This window comes from Sinocyclocheilus anshuiensis, unplaced genomic scaffold (genome assembly GCF_001515605.1).
Source record: "Sinocyclocheilus anshuiensis isolate Anshui unplaced genomic scaffold, SAMN03320099.WGS_v1.1 scaffold2276, whole genome shotgun sequence".
Classification (NCBI taxonomy): Eukaryota; Metazoa; Chordata; class Actinopteri; order Cypriniformes; family Cyprinidae; genus Sinocyclocheilus; species Sinocyclocheilus anshuiensis.
In genome coordinates, this window is record NW_015542580.1 from 161,532 (window position 1) to 184,059 (window position 22,528).

General features: G+C 36.2%; 1 protein-coding gene across 1 annotated transcript; it reads left to right on the forward strand.

The window, feature by feature from the left end:
• The first annotated feature begins 1,511 nt into the window (after positions 1-1,511).
• Positions 1,512-17,506, forward strand: LOC107694405 (ubiquitin carboxyl-terminal hydrolase 47-like). Its single transcript, XM_016494094.1, has 11 exons — positions 1,512-1,619; positions 2,115-2,246; positions 9,972-10,068; positions 10,145-10,254; positions 10,396-10,466; positions 10,699-10,836; positions 11,061-11,156; positions 11,414-11,539; positions 12,755-12,898; positions 16,134-16,209; positions 16,953-17,506. Exons 1-11 carry the CDS (start codon positions 1,541-1,543, stop codon positions 16,973-16,975), a joined length of 1,092 nt encoding a protein of 363 aa, XP_016349580.1. The 5' UTR covers positions 1,512-1,540; the 3' UTR covers positions 16,976-17,506.
• Positions 17,507-22,528: the final 5,022 nt, after the last annotated feature.

Sequence of the window (22,528 nt, forward strand, 5' to 3'; positions counted from 1 at the left end):
TTCAGCTGTTTGATCGCGCCGGCGCCTCACGCTCACATTATATATTCACTGCTGTGCAGCGCCCACTGCGGCACAATTATGCTCATTAAGATCCCGCCCCCCCATCCATATTGGAACGCGTGTGAAGTACATAGCTTCAAATATCGCGAATATGGAAACATTTGTATTTGTGCCGAATGAGAGAGGTAGGCTATGAACCCAACTTTACTTTCAGTTTCGCTATAATTTAATTTGTTTCGGCTTGTTTATAGCTACACTGTTAAAAAAAATTACCGTAAAAAAACGGCAGCTGTGGTTGCTGGAATTTTACCGTAAAAAATACGGTAGCAACATTTTAGGTTTTACAGTTTTAACTTAAATTTACCGTAATTTACCATAATTTTAAATTTAACGTTAAATACCGTAATTTCATTAACTGATATAATGTTAATACACCAACCTATTGAAGTACTGAAGTAATTTATTCATTAGAATTATATTTTTTTATTCTTGTTCTGTTCTGAATACGGTTAAATTTAAATAATTTGTTTTGGAATGAGGGGAACTAATAGTCTTCACTGTTTTTTTTTTTACATTATAACATTACACTTTATGTAGGCCTGCAGGTATTATTTCTGAATGTAATAAAATGTGACTTACAGGCTACGTGATTTATCTGTTTTTTTTTCCCCTCTCAAAAATGTAAAATTTATGTTTAGCGTGTTTTTTAAACATGCAGCAAACGAAAGTAGGTGATCAATCAGTTAAAAATTCTTACTGTCAATTAACAAATTTACATTAGTATTCTTATGCTTGGCTTCCCAGATAGCAAGATTCCCAGAGTCTGGGCCAAATCTGGCTTAATTCTGGCGTTGTTCCTGTTCTGAACAAAGAAAGTTGTAATTGATGTCATAAATACAAAAGCCTGATTTTTTGTTTTAATTGTCAGAATCTATTGTACATAACAAAAATAAATAAGTAAATAAAAAATATCACAGTCTTGATTGCAAATGTTTGTGATTTTTTTTCCTGTATTTATGACATCAATTACTACTTTCTTTGTTCAGAAACGGAAGTAACTTAAAATGTTATTTGTGTGTTGTAGCCTACTTTTCATATTTTTATAGCTGCAAAACTAAAGCGCTTCCATGTAGGCTAGGCTATGTTATTAAATTCATTTAAAAGTTTCGTATTTTTCCCGTTTTATTCGTTGCATCTAAAAATGACTTTATCTAGGCCTGCATATCTACACTAGTAGCCTACTATCAATCAATATTCAAAAACAGGTGCCGGTGTTGTTTTGTTTTTTTTTTCAAATAAAGCTTTAAGAGAATTTAACAAATCACAGATTTTAGTTTTAATTGTATTTTACAAAATGTCTGAACTCTTCTGGAAATGGGGCTGTACCTTTATCAGAATTCTAGTCACTTATTCAATGGTGCATATATCTATATCTGAAACTCAATGTGACAAACCTTTCTAGCTCGCAGAAGACACCACCCTGGTTGGCTCACCTGATTTAAAAGTGAGAATATGAGATAATAAGATTGAATTTAGGAACATGGAAATGAACGAGGCTGCAGACCTGGAAGTTAATTTGTATTTTGTAGTACTTGGAATACTGACATTACTTGCGACAGGTAAGTTCAATTATATGTTTTAATTCAATTAAATTTTTACAGTTATTTACTCACCCTCTTGTTGCTCCAAACCCATATGTTTTTTTTTTTGGTGGAAAACATAATACATTATAAGGAATGTTGATGCTGCTCTTTTCTTTAATATAATCATATTTGATGTTTAAAAATTCATTATTATTATTATTATTATTATTATTCAAAATATTATTATAATTTTTTTTATAAAACCCTTCTGATGAGTTCATAATTGAATCTATTCCATTATGCAAAAAAAAAAAAAAAAGAAGCATAATCTGCTCTAATAACCTATTTTATTAGGGTTTGAGAAAATTATTACATTGTGAACATTACATTTAACTTTTTACATTATGTGCAGTCATTCAATATTTTAAGCAGGTATTGTTTTGTGTTTAACATATACTATTCAGCAATGTTTCCATTCAAATTATTTTCTTGTTTGTTGCTAAAACGGTTTACTTGTTTTATTCCCCACAGTATTATCTGTGATTTGCTGCCGAAAGAGAAAACGTCACAGAAATGAGCCAAATGATATTCCCATTTCAGTTATAGTGGACAGTGATAAGAAGCAAAAAGAACAAGAACATCTACTGACAGAAGATACTGATGGTAAAAGCACATGCACAGTAAAACAATCACGCCCCCTCACTCAAGATGAGTGTGAAAATAGATTTTATTTATGAAATATAATGGTTTATTTAAAAAAAAAATACAGTTGACAAATGCATAGGCTTTCTAGCATTAATATGATGCTACTATAGCAACAATTTAGGACAGTCAGTTTCACTAAGTCGCGTTTTAATTGATCTGACAAACAAACTTCCCGCTCAAGCGGTTCAACTAATGCAGCACTACTGAGTAAGCTAAAGGTATGATTAAATAATTTTTTAATGTTTAATAGAGGGTTAGATGGTCATAGTTAATTGATTATTTCGCTGTATTGTTATTGTTTGTTGCTGTTCAAGTTGTTCTAACTTAAAATGATGCATCTGTTAAATGGGTCGCAATGAATGTGTTATGTCAGGGAATCGGTCGCGATAAGCTTGTGTTTCATTGTAAAGCAGACACAATTAAGTATTTCTGGTGGTTGTGGTGGTATCACTTGTCTGTATTTGTGGTAAAACTGCTGCCTAAGACATATTATTTCCTGGATGTCAGATTTTTGAATTTGTTGCCTATGCGATTTTGTTTTATTCAATAGCTACTCTGCCATCTGTATTTGCTAAGTACCTTTTAGTAGGGTCATTCACTCAGAACGCATTTTTCATTCCACTGCGGTACTTTTCCATTGTATTTCAAAGTAAATGCGCTACGGATGTCTTTGAATTTGTGTTTGAATGCTGCACTCTCGTCTCAGGTTTTTTTAGCAGCTTCTCGCGCATTAAATACATCATTCTAAAACATGGTGCTCAAGTTCAAAGAAATCCAGCTTCTAAAAACACGTCACTAGACCTTGCGCTAGAGGTCTGCGCGGGACTGTTTTTTTAGTCCCGCTCCCGCAAGGTTCTATTCAGCACCCACCTGCTCCCCCTATACAGGTGCATCTCAATAAATTGACATCTTTCATTTAAAATTATAGGCTAAGCAAAATATAAACAAAACCGAGTTGAACGTCCTTCAAGGACAGCGCATCCACACTTTGCTCCATCCTTATTCTGCTCCGTCACTCATCGACAACCTGCCTGTTCTGTCTGAGGGCCGTATATTCACCTCAGGTTCAGCCTGCTCTGAGCATCATTATGCACATTCTGCGCACAGACCACGCAAATAAAACGCATGACGTTTAAAGCATGCGTGCTGCGCATGCATAACAGTCCTGAGTGCAAGCTGTACCGGTGGTCAATAAGAATAAAGTGCAGATATGCTGTTCTAAATGGACGTCGGGAACGGGATATTGTTAGACCGCCCGCTCCCGTTCAAATTACACCAGAGCTACCGCCTTTTATTCGGGAATTTAATCCTGCGATGCAAAAAAATCCGGTCGGGTCCCGCGGTTACCTCAGCCGCCACCTCATCAGTGCTGCGCTGGCACCAGCTCTGAAAACAATGTCTGTTTCAATGTATCCACAATCAACACACTCTCATGAACATCAATGGGTAACTTATTTAAAATTTTATGTTCCAATGTCGTGAATTATGTGTTAAAATGAAATAAATAAATAAATAATTTAATTAGTTTAAAATATAAAATAAATATACAATTTACAATTTTGTGAAACTATATAGGCTATAGAGACTAAAACCCTGCATATGTACAATATGTACAATGTACACTAACCATTTCTTAAAACATTGACTATGCCCTTCAGCTTAGTGGTTCCTCATTTTCCATTGGCATTGTGGATGAGGGACCCCACAATCATGTAGTGGGCAGGCATCCCAGTGACCTCAGCGCTCTCAAGCCCAGCTATCTTAGAGGTTCTGCCACCCTCTGCTGCCCTTCTGGTAATGGCATTCACCATGTTGCGTGTATGGGCTATACACTCTTTTGAGGCAGCAGAGTCCGCTTCAGACCATGAGTCCACTCCAGAGCCTGCTCAAGTCTATGAATCTGCTCTAGAGCCAGCTCCAGTCCTCGAATCCAATCCAGAGCCCACTCAAGCCCTAGAGCTCAGTCCTGTTTTGGCACCAGCCTGTGAGTTTACTGCCTGTTCTGTTTTGACCATAGTTGTCACATGTGAACCCTCTGCCAGTCCTATCATGGCTAAAGAGGCCGACTCTGAACTCACAGTCTGCCCTATCACGGCCAAGGAGACCAATCATAAACTCTCTGTCTGTTCTGTCTTGGCCAATTGGCCTGTCCACGTCTCTGCTCCGCCATGGCCTCCTGACCTGTGGTGGTCTTCTGATCCACAGACTTCACCTTGGTTACCTGCTCCACATTGGTCGCCTGCTCCATCGGCTCCACCCTGGTGGTCATATGCTCCACCGTGGGGATCCTCGGTCCTGCCGGCTCCGGCCTGGCTTCCTGCTGCGCTGGCTCCGCCTCATTCTTCAGATCCTCCACTGTTCCACAGTCCACCACTGCCACGGCCAATGGTCTTGCCCACTGCTCCACGGTCTAGACCTGCCATTGCTTCACAGTCCAGGTCCACCACTGCTCCATGGCCTATGGTCTTGCCCTCTGCTCCACAGTCCAGGACCGCCACAATGCCATGATCCAGGTCCAGTTCCCCTTCGTCACAGTGGCTTTGTAGAGACTATCTACTAACACAGAATACCGGACCATCTTGCACCGGTTTGGGATAGGAATTTCTACTGTATGCATAAGTACAAAAGCAAGTTCTGATGCCAAAGTTTATTAAAGTGCCACAAGGAAATGTTTTGAGAGATATTGTTTATGGTTTCAGAGACAAATGGGGTTTCCCCTAGTGTCTCGGAGACATTGATGGCACCCATGTGCCCATAATAGCACCTCGCAAAACCAAGGCTGATTTCTACAATCGCAAGGGTTATTATTCAGTACTGTTGCAGGCTGTTGTGGAGCATAAGCTGCAGTTTTGGGATATTAATGTTGGATGGCCTGGAAAGGTGCATGATGCACGTGCTTTTGCAAATTATAGCCTTTTTAGAAAAGGACAGTCTGGGAGGCTTTTTCCAGCATGGACTGAGGATTTCCATGGTGTACCTGTACCATTAACAGCTGATGCACTGCTATATGTAGCTTATGGAGAAGTGGACCAATCTTACTTCAAAAGACAGAACAAGAATGACTCAAGTTACCACTTCCTTCAACGCTAATTGAACCAAATGATCCTGAAGCAAAGAAGGAAAGAATTAACGTCAATGTCATCATAAAGGAAGATCACTTTAGTCTTAAGTCCCTGATGCACCATTATTCATCCTGGAACCATTTCTTAAGAGCTGTTGAATGGATTCTCAAATTTAAACAACTACTCCAAACCTTGTGTATAAAAAGGAAAGAAGTACTTAACACTGTCGTACAGGTATCTGAATATGACAAGCAGAGTCTAATAAACAAAGAAATGAACAAATACAAAGCATCACTCAAAGCATCCAATATTTGTAATGATGACCTTAAGGAAGCTGAGTCTGCAATTACTTGCTATTGTCAAGGTCAAGACTTTACAGAAGAGCTGTCGAGTGTTAAAAAGGGCCTTAATGTCAAGAGGGACAGCTCTGTTTTTAGATTGGACCCCAGGATACAAGATGGTTTGCTGAGAGTGGGTGGACGATTCAGAAACTCTGCAATGCCAGTCGAAACAAAGAATCCAATAATCTTACAAAAATAATCAACATATCTCCAACTTGTTGCTCAAACACATTCACCAGCAAACAGGACACAGTGGAAAGAATTATATGTTGTCATTATTGAGACAAAAGTATTGGATTCCCTGTGCAAACTCTTTAGCAAGAGAGATTATTTCTGAGTGTGTAACCTGCAGAAGACATAGCGCAGCCATGGGAGAGCAGAAGATGGCAGATTTGCCTAAAGATCGTATAACACCTGATCTACCACCATTTACGTATGTTGGTGTTGATTATTTTGGGCCAGCTGAAGTTAAAAAGGTATGTGATCTGGATAAGAGATATGGAGTCATCTTTACATGTCTTGTAAGTCGAGCTGTACACTTGGAAGTAGCTCATTATCTTGACACGGATTCATGTATAAATGCACTCAGAAGATTCATTTGTAGAAGAGGCCAAGTTAAAGAAATTAGATCTGATAATTCCACAAATTTTGTTGCCCCAGAAAAGGAACTGAAGCTGGCTCTGAAAGAGTGGAATCTAGACAAGATTGAGAATGCTTTATCACAAAGAGGAGTAAAATGGACCTTCAACCCACCTGCTGGTTCACACCATGGAGGGGCGTGGGAAAGATTAATTCACCTAATTGAAATGATCCTTCTGTATATCACAAAGCAACAGACTCTTAATTATGAGAGTTTAGAAACAGTTATGTGTGAAGTGGAAGCTATATTAAACAATCGCCCTTTAACAAAATCTTCTGGTGACCCAAATGACTTGGAACCACTTACGCCCAATCACTGATTACAACTGAAGATGCAACCTAATCTTCCACCAGGAATATTTAAAAAGGATGATCCTTATTCAAGGCGAAGATGGAGGCAAGTTCAGTACATTGCAAACCTCTTTTGGATCAGATGGATAAAGGAGTACCTTCCTATGATGCAAGTAAGGCAAAAGTGAAACACTGCTAGAAGAAACTTCAAAGTAGGAGATATTGTGTTGGTAGCAGACCCAAATATACCACGAGGACTGTGGATCATGGGCAGAATCTTAGAATTAAGGGCAGATTCCAAAGGATATGTCAGAAGTATGTTACAACAAATGAAATCTAACAAGATTGAAAGACCAACCAGCAAGATCTCCTTATTAGTTGAAGCATCCGAAGAAGCACAATGAGATGTACGAGAAGTACAAGTAGAATTAATATTAGAAATTATTAATATTGATTTTTTTTTTTTTTTGGCTCCATATTTTTGTTTATTGTTTATTATATATAAAACAATAGGAGCCAGTGTGTAGGAGCCAAATTAAGAGTGTAGCCCTTTAAGGAACCTTGCAGGAAGTAGCTATTAGCGACACCATTTGATGGCGTCACTGGCATTGCCAGTGTTAGACAGGGGCATGCTACCTGAGGACGCCAAGCCGATACAGTTTTTCAACGGGAAGAAAATTGCTTAGTGTCGCATTTTATTTCTTTCTTGATACTCTTAGGAATACCATGGTATACCCTTTTTTTATTTGGTATTGCTTTTTATATAATTACAAGTCAGTTAATCAGCAGATTTAAAGTGCAATTTTATACTTACCAATAATGTCAAGCAACTTCAAGAATCTAAAAAACAACAAATAATTGGCACTGTAAGTAAACCTTCCTTGTATATAACTCAAATGCTTGGCTGAGTAGAACATGGCAGAACTCCATAACAGTTCTCTTTAATTTTAAAGCACTTCTCGAAGCAATTTAGACACCGCTGTTGTGCTACTCGAGCCCGGTGTTTTGGCTGCTCCTACAATCTGCACATTATTTCTTGCCATCCATCCCTTTATATTGTCACATTTCTCTTTCATATATTTTGCTTGGCTTTCAGGTTTGGTCACCGTTATTTGTAACGTACTGTAACAACTTCATCTGGCCATGTTGACAGCCCTCCCTCCATGTCTCTGATGTTAGCATTCACTTTTGTCAAGTTTGGTGTGCATAGCTAATGCATTATTAGCTATTTCCAATATCATTTTCTGTAACTAAATTTTAAGACTTTGAGTTTTCTGAGTTTCGCTATCATAATTAAATATTTTGATATGCAAAGAGATTTGTTATCAATTACTTTATTGTTGTAATTAAAAACCAATGTTATTTTATTTATTTTTTAAACTACAATATAATAAGATTTGCTCTCAAACTCAGTTTGTTTAATTTAATAAAAAAGCCAAAAAAGTAACTCAATAGGTTAAGAGGTTTTAAGAAAGACAAACAATGCAATATTCGAGTAGCAGTCAATTAAAATAAAGTCAGGGCAACATGATATGTTTTAGGCAGAATGAAACCCCCACAAACTAATAGCTCTCATATAAAATAGATTTATATTATAAAAAAATGAAGTGAGTCCAGTTTGCATTAAAGGAATAGTTCAAAATTTTTCACTGACAAAGCTATATGATCACTGACTTCATTTCCACCTGTTATCAAGATGGTCATCTGATCACAAGTGGTTAGCATTCAATAAAGGCGGTAACAGGATCCAAATTGCCACATACACAGAGGTAGACAAAAACACATACGACCACATTGCATTTGGAGCTTTGCACCACATGGAAATAGGGCCACAGACTGTTATTCACTCTTAAAGTTAAAACATTAAGGTAGATCATGATGAATAATATGGATTAGAATCAGGCTATTTGTCAGTACAAACATTCTGCAATCCTCATATCTTACGCAGGAAAACATGAATCTGGACCCAGAACCACACAACGCAGTCAATGTGAAGGTGAAGAAAAAGAGGAGAGACAGAATCTAGAGGAAGAACTAAGAAAAGAAAAAGAGGAGATACAGAATCTAGAGGAAGAACTGAGAAAAGAAAAAGAGGAGAGACAGAATCTAGAGGAAGAACTGAGAAAAGAAAAAGAGGAGAGACAGGATCAAGAGGAAGAACTGAGAAAAGAAAAAGAGGAGAGACAGAATCAAGAGGAAGAACTGAGAAAAGAAAAAGAGGAGAGACAGAATCAAGAGGAAGAACTGAGAAAAGAAAAAGAGGAGAGACAGAATCAAGAGGAAGAACTGAGAAAAGAAAAAGAGGAGAGACAGAATCAAGAGGAAGAACTGAGAAAAGAAAAAGAGGAGAGACAGAATCAAGAGGAAGAACTGAGAAAAGAAAAAGAGGAGAGACAGAATCTAGAGGAAGGACTGAAAAAAGAAAAAGAGGAGAAAGAGGAGAGACAGAATAAAGTTCTAATTTGTTGAGATAGTGAATTGGTGGGTTTTTGTTAAATGTGAGCCAAAATCATCACAATTAAAAGAACCAAAGACTTAAACTACTTCAGTCTGTGTGCATTTAATTTATCTAATACACGAATTTCACAATTTGAGTTGAATTACTGAAATAAATGAACTTTTCCACGACATTCTAATTTATTGAGATGCACCTGTACTTCGGATTTTACTCGTACGCGAGGGTCCGTGTACACTGCGCGTGATGTAAATTACATCACCAAAATATAATGTATAACGAGTGGTTCCCTGCATTATTTTAGTAAAACGTTTTGTGATTACAGTATTGAGCTCTAATGCGCCATTAAAATGAACAGCGAAAGTAACAAAAGCTTATACAATACATTTTAACAGCTATAATTAAGTGTGGAAATAACTGAAGGAAATATCTGTTTGCTAAATGAAGCCAACTAACATGATTCATATTATCATTATTACTATTATTTTGTTTCTGTACCCAATATTAAAAAAAAATTACAAATTCTGTGAAAATACAAGTATCGGTATCGGCGAGTACCAAAAATGAAAGTATCGGTATCGGATATTTTAGTAAAAAGTGGTATCGGTGCATCCCTACTATTTTCCTGTTTGACATTGTAAAGCTGCTTTGACACAACCAGTATTGTATAAAGCGCTATACAAATAAAGGTGACTTGACCTGACTTGTGTAAACACAGTTGGCAATAAAGCCATTTCTGACTTCTAATGTTTTGAACCAGACACTTTCACAAGAAAGTCATTTCATCTCCCAGTCTGTAAATCAAACATCCATACACCTATATGATAACTCTCTATTTCATGCTTCCATTTTAAAAACATTAATATTAAATCACTTTGTTGAATTGATTTTGAAGGACACATTGGATTAAGAAATCAGGGGGCCACATGCTATCTGAACTCAGTGCTGCAGACACTTTTCATGACAGAAGATTTCAGAAATGCTGTGGAAAGGTGAGATTTTTTATTGTATTGGTGATCATTAATACTGATGAATAAAATATTCAGTTATAAGTGCTCTGTTTTTCAGGTTGTTCAAACCAATTGATGTTCACATTGCACAATTATTTATTGATTTAAAATCTCCAAAGGGAAGAGTTGCCACCACTGAGAGAATCACATCTGAACTAAAAATTAATGGTAGGGTTTGTATTTGTCATTCACACATAAACTTTTGAAATGAAAATGTCATCAAATTTAATGGTAAATTTAATGTTGACTTAAAAAAAAAGAATAATGTTGTTATATTATTGTCTAAAAGTGTGCATATTATTTCTTCAGTTCATGAGCAGCAGGATGCAGCAGAATATTTCCAGAATATAATGAACATGGTGAAGCCAGAGATGTCTAAGGTGCTCAGATCTTGCAAATATTATTTAAATCTTTAATAAAAGTGGTTTGGCTAGATTGTGCTATTTGATTGACATTACAGGGCTGATGTTGACAGTGTAAATCTATAGAAATATAGTCTATTGTGATTGATAAAATGGTGAAGGACATCTTTTGGTTAAACATTCATTTAAAAAACATGCTTTGCAAAAGATAAATACAGAATAATGTCAGTTTACACAAACATATTTTCAGGTATACCAGGGAGAGTTGGAGCACAGAACCATGTGTAAAAATCCAGGAAAGGAGCACCCACTTGTAACACGTCATGAATCCTTTTACATTATTCCCATCTGTATGGAAACGTATGACATGGACTCTCCCATAAACATGGTAAACCTTTTCAGAGGAGTGATACTTATGCCGCTCCAAAACTTCTACTAAAATTCACTGTCCAACATATTAAAGAGCTTGTAAATATCATATTTATTCAGACATTACACATTCAACTGCATCATGTATCAGATGTCCAAATAAAATTTTATATTCGTCCATTCATTTTTGGATTCTAGTAATAAATAAATAAATAATATCAGCACTATTCATTATTATTTCAGCAAAGCTATTTTGATTCATATTTTGAGCCAATCAAGACATGTGAAGATGACCGAGTGAAATGTCCAACTTGCAAAGAGCTGGTGAACACGGAAATAGTGAGTTTCAACTTGCAAATGGGTTATAAAAATATTAGCTTAATGTATTAAATGTTATATTTCACACTATGACTGGACACATTATTTTTCATATATTTATTGCATTGTTATACACAATAGACTTTAGAGTTTACATTATTTTACTACATTTTGTAGAGCAGAAGCAGTCACACAGATAATGTTCTGCTATGCTTGAGGATGGCAGATTACTAAAACGTACATTTATAATAAGCTGTTTTTTTTCCCTATTCTTTCAGACATGTAATATACATAAACTTCCTCCAGTTCTGGTTGTGCAGCTGGAGAGATTTCAACTGGATTATTACAATAATTACAAGAAGAACACATCTGAAGTGGAAATTCAGTTCCAGTTATCAGTTAAAGTATGTTGAATTTGTTTAAATGAGGGATTAAAAATGTAATTAAAAATGAATGTAAAGCCATTAATCCTATCATGTCTTCAGTGTGGGATAATTCACTCAAAACCTACTGAAGAACTGACAAGACATGAAGCTGATCTGAATGTTTTCACCAGCAATTGCACTCATTTACATTTAATCATGTATGAGATGCTTATGTCCAGAGCCACTTACAAATGAGCAGAATAGAAGCCGTTAAACCAACAAAAGAGCAACAATATGTAAGTGCTGTGACAAGTCTCAGTTAGTCTGGCACAGCACATGTAGGAAGTTTTTTTTTTAAAGGGGTCATCGGATGCAAAATTCCCTTTTGTTGTTGTTTGAACATAAATGTGTTGGAAGTGTGTGTACACATCCATCCTATAATGATAAAATCCACCCAGTGTTTTTTTTTTTTAATCCCCTTTCTCAAATCAGGCTGTTCTGAGGTTCCTGTCAGAATGACGTTTAAACAGAAAAAAAATAGAATAGAAATAGAATAGAATTTGTTAGTATTCATGGGTCACGTGTTGACAAGGTGCATCTTTAGCAGTTTCTTGAAAATGCACAAGATTCAGATGCTTGGATTGAGTCAAGGTCAGGGCAAGCAGCAGGGAACAATGAAGGTAAAGGTCTGTGAAAGTAATTTTATGCCTCTTTGAGATGGTACCACAATGCGCCGTTCACTTGCAGAACACAAGCTTCTGGAGGGCACATAAATCTGAAGCAGTGAGTTTAGGGTGCAGAGCCAGTGGTTGTTCTGTAGGCAAACATCAGTGCCTTGAATTTGATGCGAGCGGCTATTGGCAACCAGTGGAAAGTGATGAAGAGAGGTGTGAAACGGGCTCTTTGGCACTTTGAAGACCACTCTCGCTGATCCAGAATGCTTTTTGTTAAGTAATATGCATTATATGTGGTAAAAAGTGTTCAAAATATTAGGCAGGTGGTTGTGGCTGATTGGTTTTCATAGTTATTATAGTCACATTCACTCATTCAATTATTTGTTAACTTTTTAATTAGTTAATTATTTAATTACATTTCACTTTTATCCAAAGGTAGTCATAACAAAGCACAAAATATTTGGATGCATTTCCATGAGAATGGTTTTACAAGAGATTTACACAAAAAGTCATTCTGCTCATGTTTCATGAGGCTCAATAAGTGAAAGTAACAAATAAGTGTCATTCTGTGCTTCCTTAGGATGACAGTGGAGTTCAACACAAGTATGATTTGTATGCTGTAGTGAAACATACGGGATCCTTTCACAGTGGACATTACTATGCAGTCATCAAGTCATTTGAGGATCATCAGTGGTATGTGTTCAATGACAGCTCCGTGCCCAAGGTGAACTTTTTTTTTTAAATATATTTTGGCTACAAATGAGTCCTGCTATTCAATATGCATTTTGGTAACACTTTACAATAAGTTGCCATCTGTTAACTTGAACAATACTTTTACAGCATTTGTTAATCATAGTTGATGTTTATTTGATTTACTATGGGTAAGGGGTGTCCTTAGGCATGATGCGAAGCAGAGTAAACCTCCTTACCCATGGTAAAATTACTGTAATTGCTGCAATAAAATGGTCACCACATGACAAATGAGAGGAGGCAAATGTTCATCATGTAACCAGAACCAAAAGGACAGAGCAGGCACAGGAACAGACAAGAATGAGGTAGAGGAGATGATGATGAATTGTAGAGCCCAAGTGTAGTTTAATTTACAACATGCAGTCATTCAAACTGGAAATTTGACCAATCAGATAACGACTTCGAAATTCCTGAAGTGTTTCCAATTTTGAGTGCTGTATGCATCAGATGTTCAGCCAACGGTCCGTGGGTGTGACATCTGAAGCCGAGACTAGTGTATCATAGCCTTAAACAAGAGGTACATTTGACTTCAGCTGCGGCTTGTCTTACCGATTTGCATGGTTTACCGGATACAGTCGGAGGAGTTGAAAAGAGAGCCACAAACCAGACACTATAACCTGCATCAGTTATGGCAGATCCTGCAATGTTTACATTGCATATGAAGTAGATACAGTGCCTGTGTGTACAGGAGTAAAGTCAGAGATAATATTATTTAAATTCCAATTAAGGGGACAGTATTTTAATTAATTTTGAATAATTTTAAATGATATGAAAAAAAAACACATGCAATACTAACATTGATATATAAGATTGACATTATAAAAAGAGAACTCTATTATTATAAACAGTATGGAAAACATTTCTAAATGACATGCACTGCTTCATGTCAAACACTGACTGGAGCAGCACTGCTTGAAGTTGAACTAGAGGTCTGCACAGACTTTAAACTGAAGGCCGAAACCGACCCGACATGACCCCGAGCGGCACTGTTAAATTTAGAGCCCAAACCCGACCCGAACCCAAAATTGTTTTATTTCACACGAATAGCCACACTTTTGAAATATGCTGTATTTTAATAACTGCATGCAACAGTCAGTAAACAAATACATGTAAAGAAACGGTTTCATCAAAGCTAGCAGCCAGTTCAGCACACAAGGCAAAAGAAAAAAGCACTTACCAAATATGAAACTTTACGAACAACACGCGTAACGGTCAGTCACATAAATTCCGCAGAGGTCTTGAATGGTTGTAATAACAAGATCATAATTCTTCCACTGTGCAGTTTTCCTTGTCTGATGGCTGAATTGCATTCATTTCTCAGAATTTTCTAGCTAATGTGTGTGTGCTGTTTGCCGTGATGTGAGAGAGAGACCGCTTCGTTTTAAATATCCACCTTATTTTTCAAGTTATTATTCCCGTTAATGTGTCTGGCTTCCAGTGCTTCCAGCTATTTTTAGCTGTACAAAACAGCTTGTTTTGCTGCTTGATATTGCAAACTGGTGTGTCTTATTACCATATTAATTTAATCTATTATCTTAATTATGAACACACTGGTTTGTAGCACAAGTATTTTTGTTACTTGTTATTTCCCTACAGCGGCTAATAAACTGGACGTCTCGCCCATTCACAGAAAACAGCTTACTTTCACGTTGAAAAATAAGGTGGATAGGTTTTACAGCAAAACGGCACCCACACATTATATGTAAGGGTAATCCACGGCTACCATGTGCCTTAAAAGATTTAATGCACAAATTAGAGGCAAAATGTAACAATTATGGCCTTTTTCGTCAGTTACATTTACATTTAATCATTTATCAGACGCTTTTATCCAAATGAGGACAATAAAAGCAATCAGACCAACAAGAGAACAACAGTACACAAGTGCTGTGACAAGTCTCAGTTAGTCTAGCACAGGACACATAGCAAGGAGAATAGAATACAATAGAGTAGAATAGAATAGGAAAGTGCTAGTATTAATTGGTCAGATGCTGACAAGAAAGTTTTTTAAACTGGCTGAAGACTCAGGTGCTCAAATTGAGTTATGGCAGTTACGACTTCTCCTTTTTAAATCAGACACAGATGAAGTAATGTGGTAATACCATGTTTATTTTAATGAAATAATTATATTATTTATTGGAATTAATTATAGAGAGAGAGAAGGATGACAGTTGCGTATGTGAAATACCTGTGTCTGTGCGTCTCTCTACAAACAGTGAAGCTGAGTTTAGTTACTTCAAAAACAGCGATTTTACCCCCTCGTTGCTGAGAAATATAATGTAGCGAGTCAGTATCAAAGCTATTTTATTAATAAAAGTTTCTGTGCTCCACATGCACAACCTCCAATCTCTGTGTGCAAGTGATGTGTGTGTACGTGCGCATCAATGAAAGAATCGTATTAAATATAGTTTTACTTTAGCTACAAACCCGACCCGAAACCGAAGCTATTCACTAACAGAACAGGAATTATGAATTTAATCATTGTTAATTAACATTAACCAAGATTGATAAATGCTTCTTAAAAAATATTGTTCAGTATTACTTTGTGATAGCTACATTTGCAGGTGTTAATAAATACAACTAAGTTGTGTTACTTGTATTTTCATGTTGGAGTTGGATCCAATCAGCTTGGATTTGTATAATTCATTTTCTGTCAAACTGTGTAAAGTGATAAATTAATTATATACCATAGAAAACAATGAATGACTTATAAATTCTGTCATTATAAACTTATGATAGCTGTATGAATGATAGTGATCATAGATTATCTCTGAAGAATTCATCTCATTTTGTCCAGAGCATTAGTAGTAGTTTTTTTATTTCATGGTTATAGATTTAATTTAGTAATTTTGTCTGATATTACTTTTTGACATTATAATCTTGGGAATAAAGCAGAATCCTACAAAGTCCCTAAAGGGATATGGTGGTGGGGGAAAAAAGAGAAAAATGAGAAAATATATATTCCAAAGCTTTCACATTTGCTTGCAAAACTTTTGCATATAGTGTCTTGGGGGAACACAAACATTTTTGTGGTATATATTTTTCCCACCATCATGTCCCTTCAGGGACTCCTGATCTTTATGTGCAGATATTTACCTTGAGAAATAAATTGACATGTTCTCATTGTGTCAGAGCATTATGGCTGAAATATTAATGTTCATGTCTTGTGGTTTGTTGTAATGTGTTTTATGTCTCTCCTTTGCCTCTTCCAGATAACGGTTTTAAAAAAACCCTTCCAGTGTAGGGAGGCCTTCCTTCTTCTGTACAAAAAACATTCAAACGAGTCAGGTATTTATTCAGTGATACTAATCTACAAACCAGAAACACATGAACAATCTGAAGGATAAACAGACTACTCAAGGAAAATAACCTAAACAATATCAATATAAAAGATATACACTTTTCTGAGAGGTCAAATCAAAAACTTTGGCATGTGATGACCTTGAAAATTGTGCACTTCCAACTTTCTCAACAGTTTTTAGAGGCGTTTTTCTGTTCAGGACAATGGCACTGTGCACACAGTGAGGTTTAAAATTAACATGAAAAGAGTCTTTTGAAGAACTTGACTGACCTGCACAAAAAAAAACAGAGCTGAACCTCATTAATTCTTAATTTTAAACCATATCATTTTTATCATAAAACACCAATGGTATCAACAATGAAATTCATTCATAAATGAATCATGCTATCCTTGATGTGTATGACTGACTTTCTTCTAATTAACACAACAAGGATTTTTCAGTACAGTAACTCATCTCTTTTGTTCCATACAGTCTAAAGGAAGTCAAAAGGGGCCACACTGTTTTAGCTCCAAAAAACACAGAACATAGAAAACAGCCTTTATTTACATTTTGAAGTGCTAAAACGTTGGTCCCTGTTGACTTCCACTGTATATATACTTGTAAAAAGGCACAAGGGTGAGAAAATAATGAGAGAATTTTCATTTTTGGTTGAAATATTCCTTTAACCATGATTTCAGATTCCTTATTGGGCAAACTTAAAATAGCCTTAATTTAACCCTTCTGTTTCAGGTGCGAATTCCCAACAAATTTGATAATCTAGATGGTCCTCAACGCCAACTGAATCATTCTGAATCTTTAATACAAACTGTGTCAAAAGTTGACAGTGGCAGTCGATAAAGAAATGAGATTCAAATATGGACCTCTAAATCTGACCCTGATCCTCAACCTGCAGAAAATGTTCCTCGTGATCCAGAGAATCGATCAGAAAACAAGACTAATGAGCCGGACTCAACAGCAAACACCCAACAATCACCAATTAATGAATCTAGACCTGTAACGTAACAACCTGTGACAGAAGAGAATATAAAGAAAAAACCCAGTGACAATCAATCAAGAGGCGAGACTCAAACAGATACATCTGGATCTAACCTTGCTCCTCAACCTACAGAAAATGCTCCTTGTGATCCAGAGAATGGATCAGAAGACAAGAATAATGAGCCTGACTCAACAGCAAACACCTAGCCACCATTTGATGAATCTAGACCTGTAACACAACCTGTCCCAGAACAGAATATAAAGAAAAAACCCAATGACAATGACAATCAATTCACATTTATTTGTATAGCGCTTTTCTCGATACAAATCGTTGCAAAGCAGCTTCACAGAAAATTAAAGTTTAGAAGTAGCCTATTAGTGGCGACTATGTCAAGGTGATGTCCATATGGCAGAAATGTACAGTAAAAATCATGCAGTTCATTAATGACATGTATTCAAATAGACGGTGAACACTATTAACAGCAATGATTATATGTTGTGATCAAACTTATAGCAACATTTGCTCGTTTTGTATGTTGGTTGTATGTTTTTATTTTATTTTATTTTTTATACATAAAAAGATGAAAAAATGTCTGTAATAAGTTTTTTAAAATAATTATTCCACAAGTATCTATATTTTATGGCAGCACAAGTGGCTCAGTGGAAAACACTGTGCCCTCACAACAAAAAGGTCCCTGGTTCGAGACCCAGCTAAGCCAAAAAGTCTTTACTTCAGTTCAGTTTCCCTCATAATCCAAAGATGTGTGAATTACAGATGCTAAATTGTCTGAAGGTGTGAGATAATATTCTTTCATTTTCATGATTTTTTAACAAACACACACTGTCTGTGAGTTGCTTTGCAATTACAAATGGAAATTACATTAAAATAAACTTGAGTTTTAATTTAATGCATCCTGAGAGTGTTTATTTGGTCCAGAAACCATATAAATTATGTCTAAATGAGACCTTAAATGACGTTGAAAATATGTCCACAATGACCACATTTGAACTCGTTTTTAATCTTGTTCAGAAGTTCCATGAACGTCTATATCGGGCGTGAAGAACACGTCAAAAAAGATGTCAAAAACTTTCATTCTGGCTCCTCAATGGACATCGTTTCAACGTGTGACAAAGACGTCTTTTGGACATAACTTTTCTCGACCCAGAGAATCAGTCAGAAAACAAGAATAATCTGCCTGACTCAGCAGCAAACACCCAACAAACAAATCTAAATCTGCTCTAAATCTAACTACTCTAATCTGAGTCTAAACCTATAACACTACCTGTTTTAGAAAAGGAAACAAACAAACAATAACACTGACAATCAATCAAGAGAGACTCAAAAATGTACTTCTATATCTAATCCTGATCCCCAACCTGCAGAAAATATTTCTTGTGATCCAGAGAATAAGTCAGAAGACAAGAATAATGAGACTGACAGAACAGCAAACATCCAACAAACACCATCAGATGAATCTAAACCTGTAATACAACCTGTGCCAGAACAGAACATAAAGCAAAAATAATAACAATAACAATGACAATCAATCAAGAGGTAAGACTCAAACAGGCACATCTGGATCTAACCCTGATCCTCAACCTGCATAAAATGTTTCTCATGAGAATCGATCAGAAGACAAAAACAATGAGCCTGACTCAACAGCAAACACCCAACAACCACCATTTAATGAAACTAAACCTGTAACACGGCTTATTTTAGAAAAGGAAATAAAGCCAAAAAAAAAAAACAACAACACGGACAATCAGTCAAGATGATTTAGATCAGTTTAGTCAAAATTGCTGAAAAATCACAAATACAGTCACTAGTAATGCGATTTACTGTAATTGCTTAGCACTTTTTACCAATACGTGGTGTTGTTATCAAATTATCATGGTGTGGTCAGGATGAGTTGATAATGACAAATAAAAAGTTTGGTGTCAATATGCCAAAGTGTTGCAGAGTTGAAGCCTTACAATGATCTTGACATAATGCCAACAATTTCGTTGATGCATTTTTCAAGAATTGTCTATCAAAAAGTAGGGCTGGATGATATGGTCAAAATTTATATCACGATTTCTTAATTTCGGTCGATATAATTCCGATATCGATATGAACAATATTAAAAAAAGCCTAAAAAAACTGCCAAGAATGCCCACAATGGATGTCTGTACCTACAAACGTATGAAAAACGAATTTGCTAAGTCTATGAAACCTCCTCCAATAAAACTATATTTTATATATATATATATATATATATATATATATGTATAACTATATATAACTAAATACTTATATTTTAGAAATAAAAATGATACAAATAAATTAATGTTCACCTTTTATTTATATTTAGCCTTCATACAAACAAGAAATGTGAAATCACCTTTAAATAAATATAAGACTCTCCGACTCACCTTATTAATATCTTTAACTTTAACCATAACATAGGCTGATTATTCTTATTGATTGAAACAAAAGTGCTTCAGTCAGGATAAAGAATATGAAAAGTGCTCAGAGTTGCTGCAGAAAACAGAAAAAAAAAGAGTGAGCAACAACAAAAACATGTTGCTGGAGAGAGGCTGATTGAAAATGCAAATTCATTCTCTGTCAGCAGGAGGCGCTTTTGCAGCGTCAGAAACAGTGGTTTCCCCAGTAACGGCAGTAAACAAAGCAGCGCCCCACTCATAGCTACTTTATCAGATAAAATGAAAATGCCATCAAAACTTTTCTGTAGACAGTCTGTTCCCTTCAAAGATACATTCACATAAACCACCCGCACCACGTTTTGATTTTGAAAGGTGCAGTGCTCATGTTTATTCAATGAAGTCAAACCGTCAAAGCCTTTTGGAAAATCTATTTGTGGCGGGCCGCCACAAATAATCAATGTATGGGAAACACTGGTAATGTATATTGAAATATCAGAAATGTGTTTAAAAATCATATCACCATTATTGAAAAAAATTATATTGTGATATGTATTGATATTGAATTATTGTCCAATAATTTTCAAAGAAATTCAAAATCACGGACTGCAAGTTCGACAGAAAATGGCATAATTGGTATTGATGTTCTCACAATGAGTAATCTATATTTTTTTTAAATTTCATTATAAATTTAGACCAGAATGTGGCACTGTTCAAATACTTTGCCATCATGGTCTGAAGATGATCTGAGACAATTTGGGGGAAAATTAGATGAACCATCCAGGAGGAGTTGTGCGAAAAATCATCTGGGAATAGATTTCGGTAGGCATTCGACTCGGCATGAGCCAAGGAATCAAAGGAAATGTTCTTTCTAGCCCTTATGGTTCAAAGGTTATTAGAATAACCTTGAGTGCAACTTTGAGCTGTAGGTGATGCTAGAGGGTTTGAGTTAAAGACTTCAGATTTGCTGTGGTTATAGTTAAGACCTATAGTTAAGTCCTCTATCTGTGTGCCAAATGTTATAACTTTCCCATAAGTGATTCTATGGGCTGCCATATACTCCCTACCGGAAGAAGCAGAAGAAGAAGAAAGCTAATACAATGACCTATCAGTAAGCCCCTCCCCTCGAACGCAGATTAGCCAATGGCAGTCGAGTATCAGTTGCATGGGGAGCGGAACTCGGATATCTGAACGTTTCAGCACCATAGAGAAACATTGGAAGATCCGAAGCTCGCATCGGTTTAATGGTGTTTATGCTACAAAAATGGAAAAACGATGTGCCTAGGGTACTTGTAACACTAATTCCAGTTATCGGTAGACAGGAAAATCTTTCAACACACAAAAAAAACAGAGGCAGTTTTGTTCAAAAGCAAGCTCAAAGTCTATTCAAGTGTCCATTAAAAAAAAAAACTAATTACAAAAATTTTGAGACAAAACACTGTAGAACGTCCAAAAAGTTTAACTATGAAATAGAGAAAAGGAAAAAATAATACCAAGTCCCAGAGCAATGGTTTAACCCTCAAAAGTACGCTCATTAAGTTACACTTTTCATCTGCTCAATGCAGAACGTTAATGTCATCTTGTGCTTCAGCAAGGTATCTCTGGCTAAAACTAGCTAACGTTAGCGTTAAAGTTAGCAAGTCCATGCTAACGTACAAACCTAAATAGCAAACTGTTCTCATTTCATGTTCCATGCAGTGAAAGTCATAAACACATAAACGAAGGTCTATATGAGACACAATAAAAAGTCTTTTAATACCTCCACATTCCCCCCCTGCTAAACCCTGCCATATACAGGACTCTCCAAGCAGGCCAGTTCCTAGAAGAAATAGAAAACACAGAACAGGTTCAGCAACACAACATTTTCAGCATTTGTTTCACATTTTCTTGAGGTAAGCAACATACACTTTGACATTTTCTCTTTTACTTGTTTTTGACACTCTAACCCCAAATTACATAATATAGTAATCTCTATATTTTACGTGCAATTTACCCTGTGTTTCTCATTTAGAACGTCTCAGATCAGGTACCCCACAGATGTCATTTTCTGGAGTGTCAGAGTTTTCAGATTCTGCATCTTGTTCAGGTTCTACTCCTTCACTCTCACTTAACACTACCCTCCTCCTCACATAACACTTCAACCCCAACCTCCTCAGGTAAATCTGTGCTCTGAAAGTGTGTAGGATACAGAGTGTAAACAATGTCATGTGGGTCAACATCTGTTTCTGACAACTCTTTTTCTCTTTCAGCACGTGTAACCTGTCTTGTGAGTTGATCCGGGCTGTTGTCATTGCGATTGTGACGAACGTAACATAATTCGCCCGTTTGCATTGTGATCTGTATTTTTACATATTTATTTTAATATCTTTTATATATCCCTCCATGGCATATTTAAGTCCCACTTGAGGGTCCATCTGTGTCCCACATTTATCAGAAATACCTCGGAAGAAGGTTTTCACTGACAGCTCTTATTGTAAGACAGTGAGCAACTCCGTTTGTTTGTCCGAGTGAGCAACAGTAACTAAGGGAGGCGGGGCAGATATATATATATATATATATATAGATATAAGAGGTGCATATGCCCCTTCAGTGCTTGGCCCCTAATAAACCAATGACAGTGACAATCAAATCACATGAACTGGTATTGAATATGAAAGATGAAGCAAAATAAAAAATAATCTTAAAAAAACAAAACAAAACAAGAAAGAACAGTTCACAGAAAATCAGCAAAAATCACTGTCAATGTGAATGCTTCCGGTAGACAGGAAAATCTTTCATCTTGAGCGGTTGCCTTTGCAGTCTCCACCGCAGTTCTCAGGCATTCATGGTGATTCTTTATGTAGGGTATCAGACCGAATCAGACAATCTAAGATTTGGTCAAAACATGGTTGAAACATGAGGAGCCAAAT